Source organism: Strigops habroptila, chromosome 1 (assembly GCF_004027225.2).
Source record: "Strigops habroptila isolate Jane chromosome 1, bStrHab1.2.pri, whole genome shotgun sequence".
NCBI lineage: Eukaryota > Metazoa > Chordata > Aves > Psittaciformes > Psittacidae > Strigops > Strigops habroptila.
Window position 1 is genome coordinate 46,584,618 of NC_044277.2, and position 24,122 is coordinate 46,608,739.

The 24,122-nt window shown below is 44.7% G+C and overlaps 1 protein-coding gene and 1 long non-coding RNA gene across 6 annotated transcripts in view; one reads left to right on the forward strand and one right to left on the reverse strand.

Annotated features, from left to right (window-relative positions):
• KCTD1 (potassium channel tetramerization domain containing 1) overlaps window positions 1–24,122 on the forward strand; it is a 100,276-nt gene that overhangs the window by 14,754 nt on the left and 61,400 nt on the right. The window contains exon 1 of one of the 5 annotated variants that reach the window (XM_030501422.1): window positions 18,185–18,661. The exons of 2 other annotated variants lie outside the window; for them this stretch is intronic. In XM_030501422.1, coding sequence (XP_030357282.1) covers window positions 18,596–18,661 — 66 coding nt within the window. In that variant the 5' untranslated portion in view covers window positions 18,185–18,595. Of the gene's footprint in view, window positions 1–18,184; window positions 18,662–18,813; window positions 19,036–19,240; window positions 21,094–24,122 lie in introns of those variants that run through there. 2 more of the 5 variants (XM_030501441.1, XM_030501412.1) reach the window with 2 other exon arrangements.
• Window positions 1,840–19,118, reverse strand: LOC115614492. Its single transcript, XR_003993738.2, has 3 exons — window positions 18,810–19,118; window positions 16,849–16,903; window positions 1,840–2,935 (listed from the first exon to the last, which is right to left on the reverse strand). It is a non-coding gene; the product is annotated as an uncharacterized LOC115614492 (long non-coding RNA).

Genomic DNA, 24,122 nt, shown 5'->3' on the forward strand with positions numbered 1-24,122 from the left:
CTGAGATACCAGGTCTTACACGGGCCACCAGAAAATAGGAAGCATTCAGTATGTGATGAACTTCCCACAAACTCACAGAGACTCTGAGGGTAACACCTATTGCTATATGTACGTGAGAAGGGAGGAAAGAGAACAGCCAGATCACAGATTTCTTTTCTGTTCACAAGGGCAGATAGCGTGATCTCCATAGGTGGGTGCACATCTTTAAAGATATTCTGAGTATTAATGTATTTAGCATTCATGTCTGCCAGTCACAAAATAGCAATCTGCAAGCAGCTCCGAGCACCCCTCTCTGTGCCAGGGTTTTTGTGGACGTAGTCAGAACCTCATAGGATTAGACAAAACCTGCTATATTTAACTATGCATAGGGATTTCCCCTCTTTCTTTATCTATTACATTTGCAAATAGATGTTCTGCTGAAGGCATTAATAAATGCTATCAATAACTTTTTAACCCATAAACTGATCACAGAGCAGGATAAAACTGATAGCTAGATAGAAAGTGTAACTGTGTCTTGATAGGCTGGCAAAGAGAATGGCAGGAGCCACTGTCCTAAGACAAAGAAATGAATACCAGGGTCTGTCTAGAAGTTAAAGTGGAGCATTCCCTAGTCATGCATGAAGGAGAAAAAGGTTGCTTGGTACACCATGTATTTATGAAAGGTTATGGGTAAGCAGTTAAATAGAGAGAAGTGCTTTTATGCCCTATTCAGGGTGAAATGAGAGTAACAGGTCCCCAAAAGGCACAGATTTACCTAGAGAGGCAGCCATGGAAACTGTGGACTTGTTTCCACTATGCTCAATAGAACCTCTCTTTTGCTATGAGCAGATGACACCAAAGGTTAATTCAAAAAGGTTATTATTTGAACAGAATAACACAAAGCAAGGTGATGACAGTAATGATAATGGCCAACTCTTCCGCTACGTTTTTTATCAGCAGATTTCAGAGTTTATAACAGAAGAGGTGTTTAACTTCGGATGCATTTTACAGACAGGGAAAGTGCTGCACAGAAGATGGAGTGACCTATCCAAATTCAGCCAGGAGGCATTTGGCCGAGTCAGGAACAGAAACCGAAGTGCCAGTCCAATGGGGAAGGCTTCCTGACACAACGTGGAATGAAGGAGGAACGGGAGCAAAGTCTCTGAATTTCAGTAGTGAGAAGCACCAGCTGCCTTGTTTGCCATTTCTTTAGAATATTAAGTGCACACATTTTTCTTAAAGATGGTATTTATTTAATTGCTGAGCTGGCTCTGCAGTTCCTCTACAGGGTGAAAACAAACACTTAAACAAGCCTCTCCTGCCAACCCCACCCAACACCTACTCAGTTACAACAGATGGATCAGTGCCGCAGACCAGATGTCAGAATGATACCAACTTTGAAGCTGCACAAGAAACTGTAGCATGCTGCAGAAAGAACCGCTCCCACAGCAACATTATTTAAATGCCACATTGCACTGATCCCTGTTAGAAGTGATGTGCACAGAACCCAGCAAATCCTGTAGTTGCTGCCACAACCTCCTGAAATCTTTCAATTTCTTTTAATAGACTTGCCTAAATTTTGTCAACTTCCAAGGGTAGGAAGCTTTGCTGAAAAATGATATAGAAATACCTGGCTGGAGTCCAAGAGGGATGGGATGACTGTCTCCTCTCCTTGGAACAGCTTTGATTGTGCCTGCTTGTGTAGTAGGCAGTAGTAAATAGGCCCACGCAAGGTGCTATTGCTGGCCTTGAAGGACAGGTGATCTCTCCTCTGAGAGATTGTCTTTTCCTGAAAGATTAAGAGATTCAGATGTAGTGTGGACGATGACATACGTATGTGAAGAAGACATAAAGCTTTGATATTTACATAGGTGGAAGCTTTATTCAAATGTTTTATATAATGTTGTACCAATTGGCTACTTTAAGTCAGAAGCAGCACACCCTTTTGGGCAAATCTGAAGGCCTTGCAAGTTGGATAGGTGGCCCAGAGTTATTGGAGACCAAGGAGATTGTGTCTGTTGCATGGCACAACAACCTGAGCCAGGTGAGCATGCTCTACTAACGCAGCAGCAGTGGAGCATCCATAGCTGGTATAGCAGAGTTCAGATGAAAGAGGTGCCTTTGCAAGCCTAGTTTGACTTCACCCAGAGCAAATACCTTTGAAAACAGAAACTTGTACAGCAGGACAGGTAGACTCTTTCTAGAGTCCTGCCATAGTCTCAGGAGCCCAGACAGGAAACGTGAACCAAGCAGTTGTCTGACAAGAAAAGTTCTGTCAAAACTGAAGCTCTTTGCTGGAAGTTTTCAGTTTTGATGAAATCCTGACAGGGAAAGGTTTCCCAGTTAAACTGAGTGTACAAATGACCTAGAAATGCCAAAAGTTGGCTCATTCAAGCAACTACCTAGGACAACCTGAACACATGTAAGCTGTATGGGAGGTCCTCCTCTCAGAACTGTGAGTTGGGATTTTTTTTGTCATGATGGGGATTTGAAACTTCAAAAATACCATATCCTAAAGACGTACTTGTAACTGTCACGCTGTCTTCATGCTGGAAGAAGTATTTTGCATACAGGAAAAGAAGTCCAGGGAGATCATGGCCAGAACTGTCTACTATTTTTAAGTTTGAGTTGCTGAGTGTCTATCTTGTTCAGAATATTGAGCATTTTTGCAACATTCTGCCGCAGTTGCATGCAATGAATGCTTAGGTCTTTCACAAATGAGATTTCAAGTGACTCAAGTCAGGCACCCACAACATAAAAAAGAGGCTCTTGGTGCCCACTTTGCTTTGGTTTAAGTGACTAGTCCAGTATCTTAACATAGGAACTTAGTGGCAGAGCAGGGATAGAGTCAAAAGATGTATCTTCAGCTCCAGGCAAATCTGCAGACAAACTGTCAGACTACAGATGCCTATTCAACGTGTCGCATCCATCCTGGGCACGGAATGAGGCAAAGGCCCTGTAGAAAAAACAGGATGTGATTAGATCATTAATTGCAAAAGAAAATGTGGCAGTACGAGAAGAAGTATAGCCATGCTGGCTTTAATCTAACTAGTGGGGAAATGGTTTTATTGTAGATATGGTTGTATGGAAGACCCCAGTGTTGGGTGACTTGTATTAATGTCACACCCTTAGTTTGCTAAGCAAACTTACCATATTCTCTTTGGTGCCCACAAACTCTCAGGAACAGAAGAGAGTCAGGATCCGTCCTCAGATCGAAGTTTAATCATGTTCCTGCTGCCTTATCACATTCTCTTTATTTGCATGTGTGTGGGATCACACAAGGCAGGAGTGACATGAAATGCCAAGGCACTGCATGTAAAATAATGGCTGGTTCTTGGCAGTAAACTCAGGAATTGTATGTATTTTTAATATTGTGTAAAATTTTTTGCTTTTTACCACTATGTAGTCTTAAAGAATATGGTTTATTTCAAAATTGCTGCAGTGTATCTGTGTAACCCTGCATTTTAGGAAAACCCTGATATTATGTCCGTAAGGCACAGAAGCTAATCCATGTTAATCATTAACTGACTCCAGAACAATAGCATGTGAATGCAAATTCTTTGTGGATATTGGACCTCATTACTGTGTTCTCATTGGGATAGTGATCTCACCATTTTGGCTTGTATCATGTTAGTGCTGTCTAACACTGTAGAAATGGAGGTAACAGAGGTTTTAAACATGGTTATTGAATTCTGTGTGCTTTAGTAGAGGTTTTTCATGTCGCACAATTTTGTAAGACAAAAGTTTGCAGCCTCTCATTCTAATTCCTAAGATGGAAGGCAGTCTCCATGTTATATACAAAATCAAACTTGTAGCTGCACAGCACTTGGGTGGTGGTGTTCTCCTCAGAAAGGTGGCTCATGTGGGTCATCTTCACAGCAATGCAACTGTTATAATGGTGATGAGACTATCAGTTTGTTGGCCAAAATAAAATTAAAACTCCTCCATTAATCAGTCACATTAGTAAAACTGTCAAAGGTAAACAAGTCCTGAAATGGTAAAGGAGGCCTAGTAACAGAGAATGGGAGGGACTTGGGAGGTCCTTTAGAGTTCTGTAGTTGATCATTTTGTACTAGTTGATTATCAGATTGCTGTAATTTCTAGAAGTAAATATTTTCTTCATGATAAGTATGTTTGATGAAGTGTTGGAGAGAACAAGGAAAACTAAAGAACACTAGACAATGCATATCAGTTCTCCAGGACATAGTGATACAAGTTGAAAGAGAGGGCAGGGAAGAAGGGATGGTCTGAAAATAAAAAGGAGGGAGGAAAAACAGTGGAAGTATGAGGTAGAAGAGAACAAATCAGGGCATTACTTGACAGCTGAGGTAGAAGTGCCAAATATGTGCCTCTAGACTGCTCTGAGTTCCCAGTGGAGTGCCCACGTGAAGGTGCACTTCAAAGTTTCAAATGTTTTCCATCAATGCGCTTTCCGTTGCACAGTCTGTCCCCAGAGATAGTTATCTACCCCCAGTCATCAAACAGCCATTCAGGAGACCCAGTAGATGGCAAGGGGAAGGAGCATCTGAGGCCATGGTTTCTGCGGCTGGAAAGACTAATTTCCCTTCATTTAAGAATTTATCTTTTTCACAGTTCTAAGGATGACTGCTCAAATGTTCTTAATCGTGTGTGTGCTTGCCTGAATGGAAATGTACAAGAGCATTTGGGGACTGTGGCTTTGGTACATGGCAAATGACAGTTAACAGAACAAAATCTGCCTCTGGCAAATTAGCCTTACACAGAATTCTAGAGGGTTTTTTCATTGGTTTTGTTTTGTAGTGACTTTATTTGCTGAAATGCAGGAAATTGAGGTTATAATTTCAAAACATTTGTGGGGATGGAGTCCTTCTTCCCTGCCACATGCATTTATTTTTTACTCCTTGTTTTCCACCTCTATGTGCCTAGGCATTGGCCTGCATCCTTTCTTGTGTATTGCCTCTGACGTCTGACTCATTATGGCAACAGAAGTGTTGATGCCAGCCCCAGAAGCAGTACTTTAAAACCTGCTATTGTCTCTCCTTCAAGCTCAAAGCTAACCCAGTTTGTGGCAAATAAAAGAAATGCAGTCATTTGGCACTTTGTCCGTGCATCAGTTTGGAAACATAGGACCTTTCTTGTCTGCTTTTCTGAGTCTTTTTCCATTTGACTAGGCTGTCATATAGACCACTAGCTCTAGGGTGTGGGGATTAATGTTTTGAAAATAAATGACTAGTTTATTGTATTCTTTCTTGGGTTGCCAAGCCTCTTCCCTCACCTCCCAGTAAATTTCTCAGTGCATCACATCCAGGAATTGAGAGATTCTTGGATTTCAAAGGGAGAAACAATCATCCTTAGCCCTTATGTTTGGGATAGAGGGTAAATGGATAGGGCAGTGGGAGAAGAGGACAGCAGAACAAGACTTGTAAACAAATGCAATCTGAAAAACTCAAAACCAGAAGTTAAGTGAATACTCCCAAATACACTGTTTAAAAATTAGTCTAGGTTTTTTTCTCTTTCTTCATGCTTTGTTTGGGAAAGTCTTGTAGTCATGAATACTTGAGATTGGCAAGGACTGGGCACTGTTGTACCCAAACACTTTCAAGGACACGTGGCTGAAAGCATGGAGGTCCCCCTACGCATGGCTAGGGAGGTCAGTACTGGCAGACTGCTGCAGCACTTGGTGCCACCTTGAGTAGAAAACCACAGTGGTTTTGTGCCATGTCCCAAGGTGAGGAGTTGGCACCTCCCAAGGTGGCAGGCAGGGTTATACAAAAATGAAGAAACTTGGAGAAAGAGGTGGAGGATCATCCTGTCTTTCCCACAGATATTAGTGCTGTCTGTTCTGATAAAGCAGAAGGAGGAGATAGTAGAAGAGATGTTCAGGGTAGCTTTGCATATCAGTTTAGTGTATTTTCTGCCTCACCTTTCCCTGTCTTTCATCTTCCCAATCCCCACTAAAAGAAATACAGGAAATAGTTTAGGCAGCTGGACACGTACCTCTACTCATTGCTGAAGGAAGAACAGGGGGCAAAGGAAACGGTATGGGAGAAAGAACTAGGTGATTTGGAGAGAGTGGAGGACAGATGAGGAGAGGAAGTATTGTTTGAGTTAGGACTGATGTGCAGCATTTCCCTTACCTGAGTGTGATGCACAGGGAGAGGGGGAAAACTACAGAGTTTCTCATAGAAGAATAACAGCAGAAAGAAGAGTGCCAGGACCTTTATCAGCCAGTTTTACCAGCATAAGACTGGACCTCCAAGAGTAGAATCAAAGAAAGAAAAGAGGGAGAAGAGGCCTAAAATGAATTTATCCACATTTGCTTTTAACCATAATGAGCAGACAGAAACTATTATATCTTGTACCTCTTGGATGTTGGAAAAAGGCAAATGCAAGAAGCCTTGGTGTGCCTTAAAACCCGACTTCTTGGTCACTTTCAGCCACCTTTGGGGCAAAGCAACCCTGTCTGCCAATGGCAACACTTGCACGACGTGCTGCTTGGCACTACTGTCTAGAGTCCTTATCAGTGTCCCAGAAGAAATCCTCTCTTGCCTCTGCAGGCACAGCAAATTTGCTTAGGCTTTGCTTGTGAGTCCAGCAGTTTGACTTGAGAGAAAGTTACTAGAGGTTTTGAACAGAGCTGACCTCAGGCTCTAGCAAAGTAGAAGCTGCGGAGCGCAGCAGATTGCCTTGAGGACCAAACCAGCTCTGCCTCAATTCTATGTCACCCGTGCCAGAGCCCTAGAAAACGAGACTTGCTCCTACTGCTGCCTTCACCAAGGGAGAGTCACTGCTGGGATGGAAAAGAATCAGATCCCACTTCTTGTCAGCTGTGGGATGAAGGAAGTCACTTCTGCAGCACCCTTTTTCTGTCTCTGCCATATCTGTTCCCTTCCTCTTCTGTGACAGCTGTGCTTTGGCCCTGAATGCTGTCCACTACTGCCCTTTCACTAGGACAGCAAAGTTCAAATTTAGTTGTGCTACTGAGAAGCATTCACCTGTTTTGAATATAGAGCTCATGAATATACCTGTATGTGCCCAAGGATCATAGGTGGATGAGGGCTGTAGGAATGCTCCCACAATGACTCTTTCTATCCACTGGGACTGCTGATGGGAAGAAACTGCAGACAGCCAGACCACATCTTCTTCTATTAAATGCTTCTTTCAGCAAAGTGTAGGATGAATTGCACACAGTTTGACAACAGGATGGCTTTAGGGCTATAAAGGTTCAGATAATTGCCAACAGACTTAGGGGGCACACAGGGATTGTTGAAGAAAAGTGCAACCTGAGTGGGAGCAATTTCAGAACCATTTCATATTATTTTGTAGCCCAGCTCCATCCTTCCACCTTTTCCTGCCATTCACCGTTGCTCCAACTTATTTTCGTTGGTTAACCCAGCACAGCCCTGACATCCTGATCTCAGTTCTTTGATGCAGCTGTGGCAGTGGTTCAAAAGAAGCAAGACAGGATGCTAATGGAGGAAATAGCCATCTATTTGTTCTGGATTTCTGTTTGGGGTTTACGGTTTGTTTTTTTTTGAGAGGGTGTCTTTATTTAAGAAGAATGCCCATGGTGAAATTGTACCTCTATCTGTTATGACATTGCAAGTCACCATGTGTCAGACTGGTTGCCATGAGTTCAAGATGAGCTCCCCTGATATTGCTGGTTTTGCAAATGTACTGGGAGATCTAGATTTCCTGCTCTCTCCTAGCAGATCTTCATGAGTCTGAGCTCTGTATTAGCAGGGGAACATTAAGGTCTCGCATATATCGTTAGGGCACAGCAGCAGTCTTGGCATCCTTGCTGTTTACTGAGAATGTCCTTTGAAAATATAATAGTAAGTTGAATGACGGTTGACTACACAGAGCAAGGAGACCTCCTATTTCTCCCATGAGGAAACTAAGCCAAATATGTGATGCAGTTTATTCTAGCGGAAAGTCTTTAGCTCTTTTGCCCAGATTACTAATATTTTCCCCAAGGTGCATACATTTTGCAGCAAGCACAAACAGTGTGGCATGGACCACCACAAGCTCTCAGATGACTGCAAAGAGCTGAGACTCAATTCTCCTTTCCCCAGTCGATTTGCTAAGCCTTTTTCTGCTGGCAGATTCAGCAGAATCAACTCAGACTATGTCAGCACAGAAGAGAAGGATGCTCTTCAAAGTAGAATGAAAACGAAGAGGTGCGACCAGTGGTCTTTGGTTCAGGGTTTTCTCTTTCCTTGCTTTTGGGGTGCTTCTTTAAGTACTTTGCAGTATTAGGTAATAGGTACTTTGTAGGAATAGGTAATTTCCACATGTCAAATGTGTCCTCTTCATTATCCAGCCAAGTGTCTTCAAACTAGTTATGCCAATACAATACAATTACTGCCCATTTCTGCATACTGTTCTGTTGACTTGGTGATATTTTAGATAGAGTTGAGGGGAAAAATCCTCTTTTAGCATGGTGTAAAAGTCTTGTGTCGTCCAAGCCAGAAGTTTAATTCACTGGTTTTGTTTGTTTCCTTATTTGCATTAGTCTATTTTCAGCTTAGGTGATTTTGTTGTTGTTGTTTGGTTTGTTGAGGCTTTTTAATTCTGGTTTAAAACTTATCCAAAGTTGTAGAACATTCACAACATTTTGTTTTGCATTCATGTTGTGAATGTTCTATATTCACAACATGTCGTTTCCACAAAACAGTGGAAAATGAGAGGAATGGTTCTCTCTTGGAGGTTAAAATGAAGGGTAAACCTTTCATACAGGCAAGTGCTAGCTTGCCTACTGCCTATTAAAATAATCATTTGTGTATAGTACTTTAAGAAACTACTCTAGGGCCAATTTACCACCTTTCATTAAAAAATGTATTATTACTTATGTACTACGTGAAGGAGACTTGCCTAATACAAATATCACAGTGCTTATGTTCAAACTGTGATGAAAAATGTTGTTTGTCTTTTCTGAAGCTTTCAGAGGGTGAAAATTCTTCTTACTTATTCATTTAAAATTCTCCTATTGACCAGCAGATAAAAAAGTGAAAACACTATAAGCTTGCGGGTATTACTCCACTAACACATCAAAAAATACCAAAAAAGTATTGGGTTTAGGTATATTTGTTGTTTTAACAATGGTCACCCAGATCTAGATAGATAAAGTCTAGACAGCCCTTAAGAGAGCAGTACCCTGTCCCTCGAATGGGCTTCTGAGCAGGACAGCAAAGAGGGGTAGTGGCATTTGTCCAGGTGTTAGGGAGAACCTTCATGAAAGCTCAGAGTTTGTGGCCAGAAACAATGAGGAATTGAAGACTTGATGACTTCCCCAACATGAAGGTGGTTCTGTAGCTTCAGTGTGCTACTGGTACTACTGCTGAGAGCTGAAACTCTCAACGTGACTTCCCACAATAGTACCAGGCTTCTTGGACCTCACAGAGCTTAAAAGCCGAGTAGAGAGGTGCTCCTGCAAGGAGAAAACTTGTTATTCTGTTGGGTGGCAAAAAAGCCTCTGGGTTTGTACCCTCTGTACAAAAATATTTCAGTAAACTTTGTAGGTGAGAATGATTATAAAAATCCTAGGATTTTTATAATGGGCAATCCTAGGATGCCCATGAGCATCCCACCATGTGTTTCTGCCATGATATAGCATCAGGATCATTTTCCCATAAGATTTTGGATGTGGCCAAAGCCAGGAAGTGCAGCAGGCGGGTTCAAGCAGATTTCCTGTCCATGGGTGCTAATTAGTGCTGCTGACCTCAGTGGGACATCAGGATTTTTCTAGTTTATTCAGCAGCATGTGGGGTTCTCCCTCCCTGGCCCTAATTAACCCAGGCATTAGTGGCCAAACTGGAATTCAGAAGACAAAATCCTGTCCCTTCCTGTTTGGGAATGACAAGCTCATTTGAAGTGATGGGTTAGCAAATTGGATCTAGAACTTCCCTTCAAATACAGTGCCCATTACAAAAACATTACAAATTAATCCAGATACTTTGATCCCTTTAGCTTCAGAAACAAAGCTCCTGTAATTCTGCCTCTCCACTCTATGTATGACTGAGATTCCTAAGTACTTAAACACCAGCAATTTCTGAGGGGATAAAACTAGTTCTTAGAGAATATTACTAAACATTTTCATTTAAGCCAAACCCAATATATCTTGTTGAACAAAAGAAAAGCTTTGAAATTTAGGAACTCCATGTGAAAATGGAAGAACTAAGGTGATTATCTACTTACGGTTGGGCAGAAGAATCCTACCACAACTGCTGAAAATGCAGTGAAATAGTGGAAACTTTTGGTAGAAGATCCTGAAAGTCACATCTAGCTAGTTTTAGAGTAAAAAAAAAAAAAAAAGTAGTGCAGAATATGTAAAGCACAGAAAGGATGTATTTTCCTTCATTCTTCTACTGGTGCAACAGAAAGACCAAAGGTCAGGCTTTCAGAAGAACACTGTGTTCACTAACTTTAATTTAATTATCTACATAAGCAGCCATGTTTGCAAATGGCTAAGCACCAAACAGCTCCCATGGAAACCATATCAGGTGCAAGCCTGATAGAAGTACTGCTGGCATAAATTCCTATACAACAGGTTTTGAATGCAGAGACCTTCTAATAATCAGAACAAAGTTACTGGTTCTGAGAACTCCAAGAAATCTGGAGACGAATTCCTTGTAGTAGTTCCTTGTGATTCTTTCTTCTAAACACATTACCAAAGAGGTGGCAAAAATGGTTTGTGTAGGATTTGGATGGTGAATTTTTGATAAAGAAATCTCGAGAGGAAAAGAAATCAGTAATTTAGAGACTTATCTAGAAAACCAAGTCAAGTTAACAGCTCAGTTCTCAAAGGCAAGTTTATCTGGGAAATCCCAGGAGTGCCAACCACCAGTCTTCAGAATAAGAAGTCTATCTTAAAAATCACGGGGATTTCTTCTTCCTAAAATTACAAAACTGTGGTTCTACACCTGATTTCCAAGTTTTACAGAGCAGTAATTCAAGGTTTCAAACTTGTCTTCCAAACATGAATTTTCAAACCCTCCATTCCGGCATATGAAGGAGGAAACTCCAAAGCCACTAAGTATCATGAGACTGTGAGATTTGGCAACCCTCTTATCAAGATGTTACTGTCAAGGCCAAATCTGTAGGAATGACCTTGAAATAAAGGCCCTATTGTCTCTCACCACTCTTCAAACTACTCATCCGCCAAGAAACTTTGCAATTGGAATAGAATGCCGAGCTGTTTGGAAAGAGATTAAATCGTTCACAGCTGCCTGGGAATTAACAAACTTTCTCCTCTTTACGGTGGAATGCAGCATATTTCTGAGCCAGGTGGAGGATACCATGTGAGGCTCTTGTAGGACCTGGAATTGGCGCAAAGAACAGCATTTTCAAGTCTGCACATATATTTGAGCTACCAGGGCTCAGTAATAATTTTCTGGCAGATTAGTCCTGCCCTACAGCAGGTTTCTATGATCACTAAAGCCAGAATGAAAGCAATGGGTCTGGATTTCACACTTTATATCCTTCCACACTGAAGCTTTGATTTTAAAACCTGCTTTTTTTCCTTTGACACCAATCAGCAAGAATGAGTCTGACAATACACAGGTAAACAGCAGAGTAAACTGTAGGAGCAGGTCCATAACAGGCCAAGTGACACACTCAGAACTTGGAGGAAATTATTCAGAATAACTTGATAAACCTTTGCCAAGATTTCTAATCAAGAGATTGTGCACTGCAAATTGCAAATGTGACCTTGTTCTGTGCTAGGCAAAAGAAGAGTTTACAATTTTTTTCTTGCTTATTTGAACAAAGCTCATTGACCCTAAAAACAGGGGGTTTACTAGCAAATAACTACCTGCTTGTAATTAAAGAACTCAGTCCATGAATGTGCAAAGTGTTGGCTCTGAGGGGGGTTTTAAATGTTTATTTATTTAATGAGACCTTTAGTTCTGTGAAAAGAAAAAGAATTTTAGCCTTGATCTTCAAATAAGGAAACTTTGAATCAATCCCAGCTTAATCTTTCATGGATGCAAAAAGACAAGGCCATTCAAAGCAAGGGATGGACAAAAAAGTTTTGCACTTAGGCATTATCAACAGTTGCAGAAGTGTTTGTTTATTTATTTAAATGGCAAACTCTAACAAAATACTAATGTTTACCAGATGTTAGAAGGTATTTTTAATACTGTAAAAACCCAAGTGAGGTACAGACAATGCACCCAGTCTTTTTCTCTAAACTTTGTAAGCTTTCTTTGTCTTAGCTCTGAAACATTTCAGTTTTTCTACTTTTCCAGGCTTTACCCTCAATAACTTAAAACTACAACAAAATACAGGTGCAAACTGCAAAGAGACCTTTTAGGTCTCTTTTACTTCATGTCATCTGGCTTTAAACTTCAAATGAAAGTCCTGACAATACCCTGAAGAATTCCACCCCCCCCCCGCTTTTACCTGAAATCACATACACTAGCAACATTTAGGTCATGAAAGCTTTTGCATAAAAGACCAGTCAAATCAAAAATACCACGCAAATTTTCCTTTCCTGTTAATATTCTGCCACATGTTCTACCACTTTTTTCTTTATATGAATCAAATCATACTGTGATAAAGGATGTGAAGGGGGCTGGTGGTAAACATGCTATAGTTTTTTATTCCTGTAATCTTCTTCCATATGACCTATGAATTTATTCCCTTCTACTCAAATGCTGCTTTACAAATTAGTGTAGTCTGTGATGCAAACCTTATGTAAAGAGTTTGTGTTTAGATCTCACAGGATAACTAGAGATGCTTTAAGCATCTCACACAATGAGAAGGGAATGTGGTATTCTCTTATTAGGGGCAGAAAACATCATGACCAGATAATGGTTGAACAGAAAATAGGTGCAAAATTTGCACAGGTCAGATTTGCAAACATCACATCAAATAAAGTGAGGGAGAATGAAGGGGAAGCGTACAAAAATGAAAGAGTTGTGTTTAAGTTACTGTTTCAGCAACAGAAAGGTGGGCCTGGGTAACAGCCTGAGTAGGGTTCTGGCACTACTTAATAGTATGGTTGCATCCTCTGTGGGCTTCATTTGAACTTAGCCAGTTTAAGTTGCTTAAACTGGGTTTGTGTCAACCCAGCTGAGATAACTCAATTGGGAAAAGAAAATCAAAGTCGACAGGCTACTGGTGCCGGGGTTTTTGCTACATAAATACCTGAAAAGGAACTTCCAAATTCACAATGACACAGACATAATATTGGTAGAAAGGGAGAATAATCAGTTTATTTCAGTCACTAAGTCAAGACAAAAGTATATTGACAGTGAATTCATGGTATAAAGAGGCTTTAAAGCCGCTAGCTGATGATCAGGGCAAGATTCCCTTTTCCAGGTTGTGCTGGAGGGCAGCTGTTGTCCTGTCCTTTGAGAACCCCCAGCTCTGAGAAAAGCCTGGTGTGAATAAGTTTTGTCAGGTGCAAAGCCCTACCTCTGGCCCTCCATAGGAATCACTGCTCAGCATACCTCATGGCAACACAGAAACTTGGGTCACACAACGGGACTGGAAAAAGTAAACAAGAATCCCTACAGTACGGAAACAAGGTGTAAAGTACATTTCTTCCAAGTATCATCCCATTACATTTTTGTTTGTTATATTGTAAGGACTCAGCATTTTTCTTCCTTTTTTTTCTTGAAGGAATGTTTAAGGAGCCTTCTCATCCAGACCCTGTTGTCATATTACTGGTTATCCCTCCCTGCATTTCTAGACTTCATCCAGCCCAGTGTGACTTCCAGCCTGAACTTTTGGCTCAAAATAGGTACTTATTGGAAGATTATGACCGGAAAAAAGGATTTCAAGAACTCCATATCCAATACAGCATTAGCTTATGCTCGATTACACATAGTACTAAAAACACTGTATAGAGTGAAAACTTGTACTTATGCAGACCTACAACACCTATAAACAAGGCTTTGTGGTTTCACAGGGATCTCTCTTTGGAGGTTCCTTGCTTGAGTTACTGGCTTGGTCCTTCTAAATTTCCCTCACATCGATGCAGAATTTATGGACTCAGTTGAAAAGGACTAAAAACTAACCTAAGTCATAAGCCTGGATGGAAAGAGCTCTTTCTCTCCATGGAGAATAAACATTATGCCACTAACATGCTGGGTTGCTTGGTGTCAGTAGTTCATAGAAGTAGCCAGGCAACTGCTAGAGCAACTCTAACCAGTTACTGCTGTGCCCTGTAGACAGCCAATTTGTTTCAAGTGCCCTCATCACCACAGAAGCAAAGACAAACATAAACTGAAACACTAATATATAACATTAATATTTCTCCTGGCAACTTACCTCCAGCACAATTCTAAAAGACCCTTAAAACCTTTACGCAGTGCAATGCAATTTATTATCTGCCTCTCTCCAAGCTGTCTGACAACATAGCTCTTCTTTATTTTTGGAAGCAAAAATGCTCCAGCAGCTTGACACCGAAAATAACGATGATTCACGAAGCCTTGACTTTTAATTTGCCAAGCACTAAACGCGTGCTTTCTTACAAAGATGATGACTCAGGTTTTCTCTGGTTTGTCTTGAAAAAGGAGCAATCGGGAAACAAATCGTGGCCTCAGCAACAGAAATACTGCTTTTGAAAAAGGTGGAAAAAAAAAAAAAAGGCAGTCAAGTGAAAATGGCAAATACCTGTGGGGAAAAAAGTACGAGCATATGTCGGAAATACGCTTTCAATTGGCAGTGTGGAGCTTCGTGAGGGGGCTGGTTTGATGCTGCCTTCACGTTTTGCAACGTGTCGGTAGTAGCTGGTGCTTTGATATGCACAACTACCACTAACATTTCATAATATGACAATCTAAGAGGTGAAATAGCTTTTGTATTTTAAAATTCATTAAGAACAGCTGCAACTTAGCACTGATGGATACATCATTGCTTTCCTAAATCAATGTCTCCTTTCTTGAGTTATATAAAGCTGTTTCATTGCCACGCAGACAAGAGACACTAATCTAAAAAAAGAAAAGTTTAGGATAAAAGAGATTTAAAATCTATTATAGCACATTATATGTCAGCATCAGCTGTCTCTAGTATCAAAAAAGTAACGAAACAGCCAGAAATATCATATACACAAGTAAAAGAGTAAAATAAAAATGCAATTAGCATTTTGGAGTGACAGTCATAAACACTAAAAAAGCTTACCTCAAAACTGCATATTTCTGGGTGGGAGAAGGATATTTAGGGCATGCTTTTTCCCTAAGTGAATTTTCCAAGAGTCCCAAGTGTTATTTGCCTTCTAGTTCTCTAGTGTCAGTATGGATTTCTCATACCAATTTCTGCATAGCCTGCCTCTACAGTGAAAATATCTTGTGTTTAGAAAACATATTAACACATTTTAAGAACATGCTTATTGCATTTAAAGTAACAGTAAAATTGTACTTGGAGAAAAAGTTATTTTCTTAAAAAGATGCCATGTGGTCAGCCTTAGGGTTAAGCAACAAGCTTGTTTTAAGCACTGTTTTTAAAAATCTGTCCTAGATACTTAGACTGGATTCTGGGGTGCAAATGAGCCCAATGGATTTTCTTCGTTTCTTGACTTTTGGGGGATATTCAAGTTTAGTTCCTAGTGAAGCTTCATGATGAAACACCTACAAAGAAACACCATACCAGGAAGGGTTAGGTGGCTGTAAGTGAAATAACTACTTGCGGAGACCACAGGAGAAGTAGCCTATGTTAGTCTGAAGGAGGATAAGGCTGTGGGGAGCTTTAGAGCTTTAGCACAACAGTCAGATTGTACAAGTGCGTAGATCTAGCAAGCTCTCTCCTTGCCGGGAGCGAGACCAGGGGTAAGAAGAAGAATAGCTTAAAAAAGAAGTAAGGAAAAGCCTGAAACTACTTGTTAATGTGGTTACAAGCCTTTATTGTAAACCAACTGACTCATGGAGAAGGCTTTTAGGGTTTGTTTTTTAACCTGGCATGCTAATTCTGTGGCATATGAACTGCTCTCCATGCATACACAAGGAAGCATAATCCGGTCTAGGGTTGCCACCCTAGCAGGGCAGGTGCATTATTAGTTGTCCTGGGTTCAGCTACAGCAGTCATTTTTTCTCCTTCTTAGTAGCTGGTGCAGTGCTGTGGTTTTGACTTTCAGCCTGGGAACAACACTGATAACACTGATGTTTTTAGTTGTTGTTAAGTAATGTTTACTCCGACCATATAGGAGGATGATATAGGAGGACCACAAAAAAAAAGGAGGGAGAAGCAGGGGGAAGAAGAAGGGGGAGAGTGAGCAAGTGGCTGCATGGTTCCGAGTTACCAGCTGGGCTTAAACCACGACATTAGTGTTCTGTGGGTATTACATCTTCTTTACTAACAGCAATAGTAAAAAGTATTCTCTAAATGTGGACTGGACCTATATGAGAATCAGCCTCAAACCTTGAGTCCTAGGAGAAAATGCTGTCTATGCTTGTGTGGAGCTCTCGGCAGGATAAAACCCTGGTTAGTGATGTGGAGGGTGGAGTGGATTTAAGTTTAAGGTTATTATGCCAACTTGGATTAGACAACCTTGTGCAACTCTGGCGTTTTTGGAATGCAATTCGATTACCTCGTCTACCTTGAAAGTTTGAACAATAGGATTTAAAAGTCTGGAATACAACTGACTAGGCTAAATCTTATCTTCAGGAATGTAGACAGATAAGTAAGTTAACATATAAATGTGATTAACTTACATATGTATATGTACACATACACACACATATATACATATAGGTTAGACAGGTATATAGCTTATGCGGATGTCTGCCCAATTATGGGCACCTGCAGCATTCTAAACACCTCACTTGCTACTCTCTGAATTCCCCCTGGCTGCTGAGGTGCTTCCAAATGTTGCGTGTAATATGGATGCTCGATATACATTTTTCCCCTCCAACCTCACTGCAAGTTCTTTTTGTCCTTTATACTTACTATTAGTATACTGGGCTCCATATTCATCTCCAAGTCTGTCATCATAGTTCACCTCCTGTAATCAGGAAATGGTGATTAAATGAACATTCAAGTACAGAAGCTGTCAACCTGGTGTTCATCTCTTTTAAAGTTAAAAAGAAACCAAATGTTCAATTACCCTTTTTACTCACGTGGCTCTGAAAAGCTCTTCTTAAAAAAAGGAAAAGTGGCTTCATTTGTCTTGCGACAGAATTGAGATCAAAGGTCAATGCCAGTCATGTCATTTTTAGCATTTGTGGGAACAGTAAAGGAAAAAAAAAATCTCAGTAGAAGAGGTGTATGCTGCAAGCCCTGCAGTTCTTTGTCTTCCAAGGTAGGATGCTACAGCTCCTAAAAGGAGTTTGTCTGAAGCTTGTCTGATTTTAACCACAACAAGGTCTTGCTGCGTTTAGCTATCTGTTCAGCATCTAGTCCATCTCATTGCAGGTTTTTGAGACTTTGTTTCAGGATTGGGTTGCAGGTAGCAGATAGCGTATGACAAGGGAAAAAAACAAAACCAAAAACCAACACAACAACCAAGCGAACAAAAAACCCAGCCAAACCCCGTTATTTATATCCTCCATATGTGCACGGGGGAAAAAAAAACCAAAACACCAAAACACTCTAGAATATAGCTAGATGCCATTGACCTAAAAGGGAACATAATCCGCTTTCAAACTACAGAGTGAGCGCAACTACTTTAGTGCGTGCAACAACTTTGACCTCCGTGTAATTACTCGACGCTTACATCAATGTAACAGTGCCGGATTTCTTTTCAATTATTCTCTGGGAGTGGCAGGCTCTCTTCCCGGAGCGCTTATTTGTTTCGAATTGGCTAATTTGCTCAACAATTTGCGCATCCCGTCTTTGGGATCCCACATTTGCCCGGACTCCCTGTCCGTGGCCGCCGGCCTCCGCCTGGGGTGGGGAAGAGGGGAGGCAGCCCCGGGGCTCGGCGCTGCCCGGTACTGGCACCGAGCTTCCCTCAAAGGTAACCACCATGGCTGGGCACGGAGCAATTGCCTACGGATGAGTAAGCAGCAAATGTGGTAACTCAGGCCAGCAGCTCTGCAATTAAGGCTATAATTTCAGGTGTAGCCAGTAGTCATAACGAATATTTATTTCAAGGTACCAAATAAAAGAAATCGCCCAGCGAGGCGGCATGGGCAGGTCTGTGGTGTAATTTGGTTTGTGTAGTGCGGATACTACCGGTAGGGAGCTTCCCCATCCCGGGTAGCACAGGTTCCCGCGGCCGCAGGGCTTGTGCCCCTGAGCCCGACAAACGACTCTTCCCGGGGAAGGAAGGGTAAGGCAGTGCGCAGCGAGGCGGCTGGCTGCGGCACCGCTGGCTACGGCTTCCCCGGGGCCGAGCCGGGCGGGGGGCGCGGAGTCGGTAGAAGTCCCCGCGCAGCGGCCTCGCTGCGTCCAGCGGCTCCGTACCTCGTGCGCTCTGCTGCGGTTGCTGAAGTCCCCTCGGGTTTTGCCCCGTTGCTGAAGGGGATAGCTGAGGAAGGAGCTGGGCTCTCTGGGAAGCAGCGGGGGGGGCGAGGGCCCTCCGGCTGCCTTGAAGTCTGCAGCCCCAGCGAGCCAGAAGCCATCCCGGGGCGCCTGCCAGCCCTCGAGTCCTTATTACTCTCTCCCCGCGACCAACATCGCCGCATCTCCCGCAAGCCAAGCGAGCGCCGCGGCTTCCACCTGGCTCTTCCCGGGCGGACTGCAAGCCGCACGGATGCAAAACCCCGAGGGTCCGTCTCTTCCTGAGCCCCTCGACCGAAATCCCGGCGCCCGGCTAAAGGTGCGAGACTGGTCGGGGCCGGCGCCCACGCAGCATCCCGTCGAGGGCAGGGACAAGATTTTTGGGTGGATCTTTTTTTTTCTTTTTTCTTCCCCCCTCACCCCCCCCCCGTTTGTTTCCAAGTTACTGTGAAGTGAGGAGTGCCGACCTCCGTCCCAGCTGCTTGGTGGCGGTCCGTCCCTTCTGAAAGAGCCGCTCCACACAGAGAGTGCTTATTATATGGGGTTTTTCGGGGATGGGGAGGCGGGACGGGCGCCGGCGGTGGGGGGGAACCATCGGGTCAGGGCGGACGCCTTGGCCCGGCGCTTCTTCCTCACCCCCGGTGCTCATCACCGTTGCTCGACGGGACGGACCCGAGGTGAGCGGCGGGCGCGGTAAGTACCGCTCCCTTCCTCGCGGTACCCCTTCAGCCTCCTCCCCATTCATCCTCAACCCCTCCCGCCCCTTCCCCGCCGCCACCACTGGGAGCGCGGCCCCTTTAAGAGCCCGGCTTTGCCTCCCGGTAGCTGAAGGTCATTAAAACACAAAAGCGCTCCAGCGCTGCGGTCCAATATAGCGCATGCGCCCTGCCCGAGGACTGGCAGGGAGACGGCAATATGGCGAGAATGCCTGGCAGCGGCGGCGGAGAGTGGAGCGGCGGCGGGGGAGGCGGCCGCGGACGCGGCGGCGGGAACAATGCCGGGGACCGGCCGCCCGGCCGCGGCGTCGCCCCCCGCCCGCACCGCTACTGCAGCGCCGGCGAGGAGGAGGAGGGCGAGGAGGAGGATGAGATCCAGGAGGTGCAGATAACGGGGGACGAGGAGGAGGAGGACGGAGCCGATGGGGGGCTGCTGCTGGACGAGGAGGAGGAGGAGGAGGAAGAGGAGATGGGTCTGGAGTGGGACGGCGAGGAGGAGACGGAGCCGCTGCCGCCCGCCCCGGGCCGTACGCCGGGCGGCGGCGGTAGCGGCGTCGGGGCGGCCCCGGGGGGAGCCGCGGCGGCTGCCCCAGGGGGCGGCGGTGGCCCCGGGGGGGTGGCGGAGGACGCGGAGCTGGAGGCGGCCCTGCTGCTGCAGCGGCCGGAGCGGGCGCGGCTGAGCGAGAACACGCGGCTGGCCACCCGCTACGCGGTGCGCATCTTCCGCGAGTACCTGAGCGAGAAGGCGCAGAGCCCCGACTTCGAGACGATGGACAAGGGGGCGCTCTGCCGGGTCCTGCGCTCCTTCTATGCTGAGGCGCGCTCCAAGAGCGGACAGCTCTACTCCAAGTCCTCCCTCATCAGCATCCGCAGCTCCCTCAACCGCTACCTCAACGAGCCACCCTACTGCCGCACCCTTGACCTCACCAAGGACCCCGAGCTCCGCGCCGCCAACCTCACCCTGGCCGCTGTCATCCGCAAGCTGGAGGAGCAGGGTGCCGGGCCAGTGGTGCAGAAGCAGGCCATCACCCGTGCCGACCTCCGCAAGCTCTACACTTGCAGTGTCTTCAGCACCCAGAGCCCCTTTGGGCTCCTCAACAAGGTCTGGTTTGAGACCTGCATGTACTTCTGCACCCGGGGCCGGGAGAACCAGCGGGAGCTGGAGGAGGACTCCTTTGGGCTGGCCGTAGATGAGGATGGACGCAAGTTCGTCTACTTCAAGGCATTGGGGCCCTACCACAAGTCGCGCTCATCCTCCTGGAGCAAAAAGCGGGCGGAGAGCAGTGATGAGGAGAACCTGCCCCGCATGTATGAGACTGGCACCGAGTTCTGCCCCTATGCCAGCTTTGTCAAGTACCTCTCCAAGCGCAACCCCCTCTGCAAGGCCTTCTTCCAGCGCCCGCGGGACCACTGCAGTGAGGGTGACATCACTTGGTATGAGAACAAGGCCATCGGCAAGAATCTCTTGGGCACCCGCATGCAGATGCTCTCCAAGGCAGCCAAGCTCTCTAAGACCTACACTAACCACTGCATCGGCGCCGTCTCCATCGCCACCCTCAACAGCATCGCTGGCATCGGCACCAAGCTGGGGGGCCTGCAGCCGCCACCCCACCACCCCCCTCCCCACCACCACCACCTCCTCCACCACCCCGCCAGCGGGGGCTGCTACACCCCTGCCGCCCTCAATGGTGGACCACGGCCCCGGCCGCCCGCTGCCAACCCCTACGTGCTGCCCAAAGACAGTGATGCCGCGCCAGTGAAGGCAGAAGCGGCCGCGGTGGCCCCGGCCAAGCGGGCACTCTACGAGGCAGTGTTCCCGGCAGGGGCCGCCGCCGGTGGTGATGCCTGTGGGCCCTCTGCCTCCCCCAAAAGACTCTGCCGCCGCCCCGCTGAGCCCCTGGATGCCGCCGCGCCTGCCGTGGTGGTGGTCTCAGTGAAACACGACCCCCTGCCTCACCTCCTCCCTGAAGCCAATGGGCACAGAAGCACCACCTCACCCACAGTAGTTTCACCTGCTATTGTTTCCCCCACACAGGTAACTGGAAAAAGGAGGAAAAAAAAAAAAAAATATGGTGGCAATGGCAACCCTGTACCCTGTCCCACATAGCCCCCACTGCACCCCACCTTTCTTTCCCCTCTCACCCAAGGCTGGGCACCAACGCACACCACCAGCCCCTGGGTGGCTCCTGGAGCGGCTGTCACTGTTCAGGCACCCAAGGAGCCCAGATGCAAGTTACCCAACTTCCTTGCCCCACAACTTCCTCTGGTCCGGTGGCTGCTCACTGTGTGCCTGTGGGTCAGACTCAAGAGGTGCCTGGGTGCCACCATGCTCCCTGTTGGCAGCAGTACCAGTGGCTCAGCCCTGTGGGCTCCCCCTTTCCCTCCTTATTTATTCTTCCCCCCCCCCCTTTTTTTTATTTCTCTTTTTTGCAGGAGATGAGAGTTACGAAAGTTGGGCCAAAATAGTAGATAAGGGCATCAGGTATCAGTGTGTGTGGTGGTCTTAATGTGCTAATGAACTATTTGAATAACCTCAAATGCAGGAAACAGCTGAATACTCAATAACACACTACTAATGAGGGTGTAATTTTAAACTTCAGAAGTTAACAAGAGGGTTAATACAGCAATTGCATTCATCTTGTATTTGTTTATTTAAAATAGCTCTGTTTCCTGGCAGTGATCCTCTTCTTTTTCCCCGTTTTTTTCAAATAAGGCAAATTGGCTTTAGTTGCATTAGTTACTGTACTGGTGAAATACACAGTAAGAGCACAATTAAACAGGTTTAGGTGCAGCTTCACTGTGGAACGAGCCCAAGTTCATTAGATATGTTTCATTGAGGTGAAGAAGGTCTTGCCAGGAGCGCCATTGAGCTGTGCCATAATGCGTGCCTTGTGAACCCCCTCTGCTGTGTGTGACACATGCTGGTGCCTGCTCCTTATCCCCTCCAAAAGCACTTTCCTTTCGAATGTTTGAGAGCTGGAGCTAAATTACTTCAAAGACTCACACCTCTGCAATTGGCTTGAAGTTTGGAAGTAATTCTCACTAAATCTATAAAGTGTATGCGGTTACTTTGTGCCCCATAAAATACCGTGTTTCAGGCAAGAACTTTACTGCTGGCTGCCCTACATGATTACAAAACCCCTCTGACATTCTTGTGTCAAGTAATAACAGGGATTGCAGCCGACAGCAGGAGAGCATGGTGCTGGGCGAGCACAGGTATATGACATGCCTGAGCTGTTTCCCAAGTGGAAATACCAGTTCTGGACAGACTGACCCTTTCAAAGAGTTTGCCAGCTAATCAACCAGCCTGAAGGCTAATTGGGGAGGGAAGAGGGAGGGAGAGCGGGGCTTCCAGTGAATGCCTGCATAAGCATCTATGTTCTTTAAAGTACCTGTGACCTCTCCTTCTAGCAGGGTTGGTTGTTTTTTTTCTTTGGACCACTTCAGTGGAGTGCTGTAGTTTGATCTCCTGCCGTGTGTATCTGGTGTCTCTGAATGGCTTAGAGGCTTGATTATGTGCAGATAATGTTTTTGTTCTAGCTCATTATTTCAGGTATAAGCTAATGCTCTTCGCTGTGTTTAACCCTAGACTCCTCTTTCCCTCACTTTTAATGACCTTGAAAGTAATTTTGAAACTTCAAACGTAGTTTATCTCTTTCAGAGCAGCAGTACATGCAGGCATGGGAAGGGGAAAAGGGATCTGGGCAGGGCAGTTCTGATCCAGTTAGCTGTAATGGAGTACGTGTGTCTTTAACCTGTTAAATGAGGTCATTTGGTACCTTCAGTCATCAGGCTGGAGAGCTTGATCTCTACCCGCAGATCTCTTCACACTTGCGTAAAGCTTAGGTGAGGAGAAACCCAGCTGCTGTACTGTTTGTTGCAAGGCTGTGCTTCCTACGTGAAGCATTCAGAGCTGTAATTCTCATTAGTGGCGGGCTATACGGAGAAAGGGAGAAATATCTAAAATAGATTATAGACTGCACAGGCATGTGCTGTTTTCTTAAGCATATCAAGAAAGAAAATGAGCAGTCAGCAAGGATACCAGACAGTGTGGGGGTTTTTTCCCATGTAATTACATGGAAATGTTCATCTCCATTCACAATTTAATGAGCTAAACAAGCTGCCCAGCCACTTTTGTAGCTGAATCTTTCCTTTGCTGCAGAACTCGTTAATTTAAGTCTTTAGGAGAAGGAAAAGAGTCTTTTTTTAATTGCCCATTCTTCTCATGTCAATTTTAACTTATGCACTTCTGGGAGGTGACAAAATGAAAAAATACTGGCTGTGGAATAAATTTCCTTGGGAGAATGTTAATGCTAAAGTTTTTCTCCCTGGCTACCTTTTATAATAATTAGGCTAATAGAGGTCCAGGGCATTTCCTGGGGAAATTAATGACTGGCTGGGGTTAATGGCCCAAGGCATTGCCTCAAGCCATCGACTCTCCCAGTTGGTCATTAATCCCCAGGAAATGCTGTGGTCCTCAATCGTTATTGCTGAATTATAAACAAAGACTTTCCAGGCCTCTCATCAAGTAACATGACACTAAATTCAGCTGTTGACAAATATTACAGATTCCTTGAAAACATGAAGGTCATAAGTCTGGTGTATTTGTCGTCTTTGTGGTTATTCTTCCAGGGGATGGATTCTGCTGCCCTTGCGGACTTGTGCAATACTGTGATGAAAAAGTGGTGGTGTGATGAGTGGGTTTCTCAGCATCTTTCTACTGCATGCATGCATGCTCTTTTTTTATAGCATTAAGCAAGGTATGGAAAAGGTTAAACAAAAGCTCTAAATGGAATGTCTTCAGTGTGCACTGACTACAAACTTTTAAGCGTAAGAATCTGAGCAAGGATGTTAATTTTATGTTTTTCTGTCGTGGTTGCTCCCGTCTTTTGTTTTAGCCCCAAGATGTCTTTTCAACACTGGGTTTGTAGGAGCCTCCTCCAGAGCTAGGGAAAGGTACATTAAACGTTCCTCTTGATCCAATGATTGCTTTAGGTTGCAGCCTCGAGAGCAGCATTTACGGAGTGTATTTTAAGCATACAGCACTGCGCCATCATGGCACAA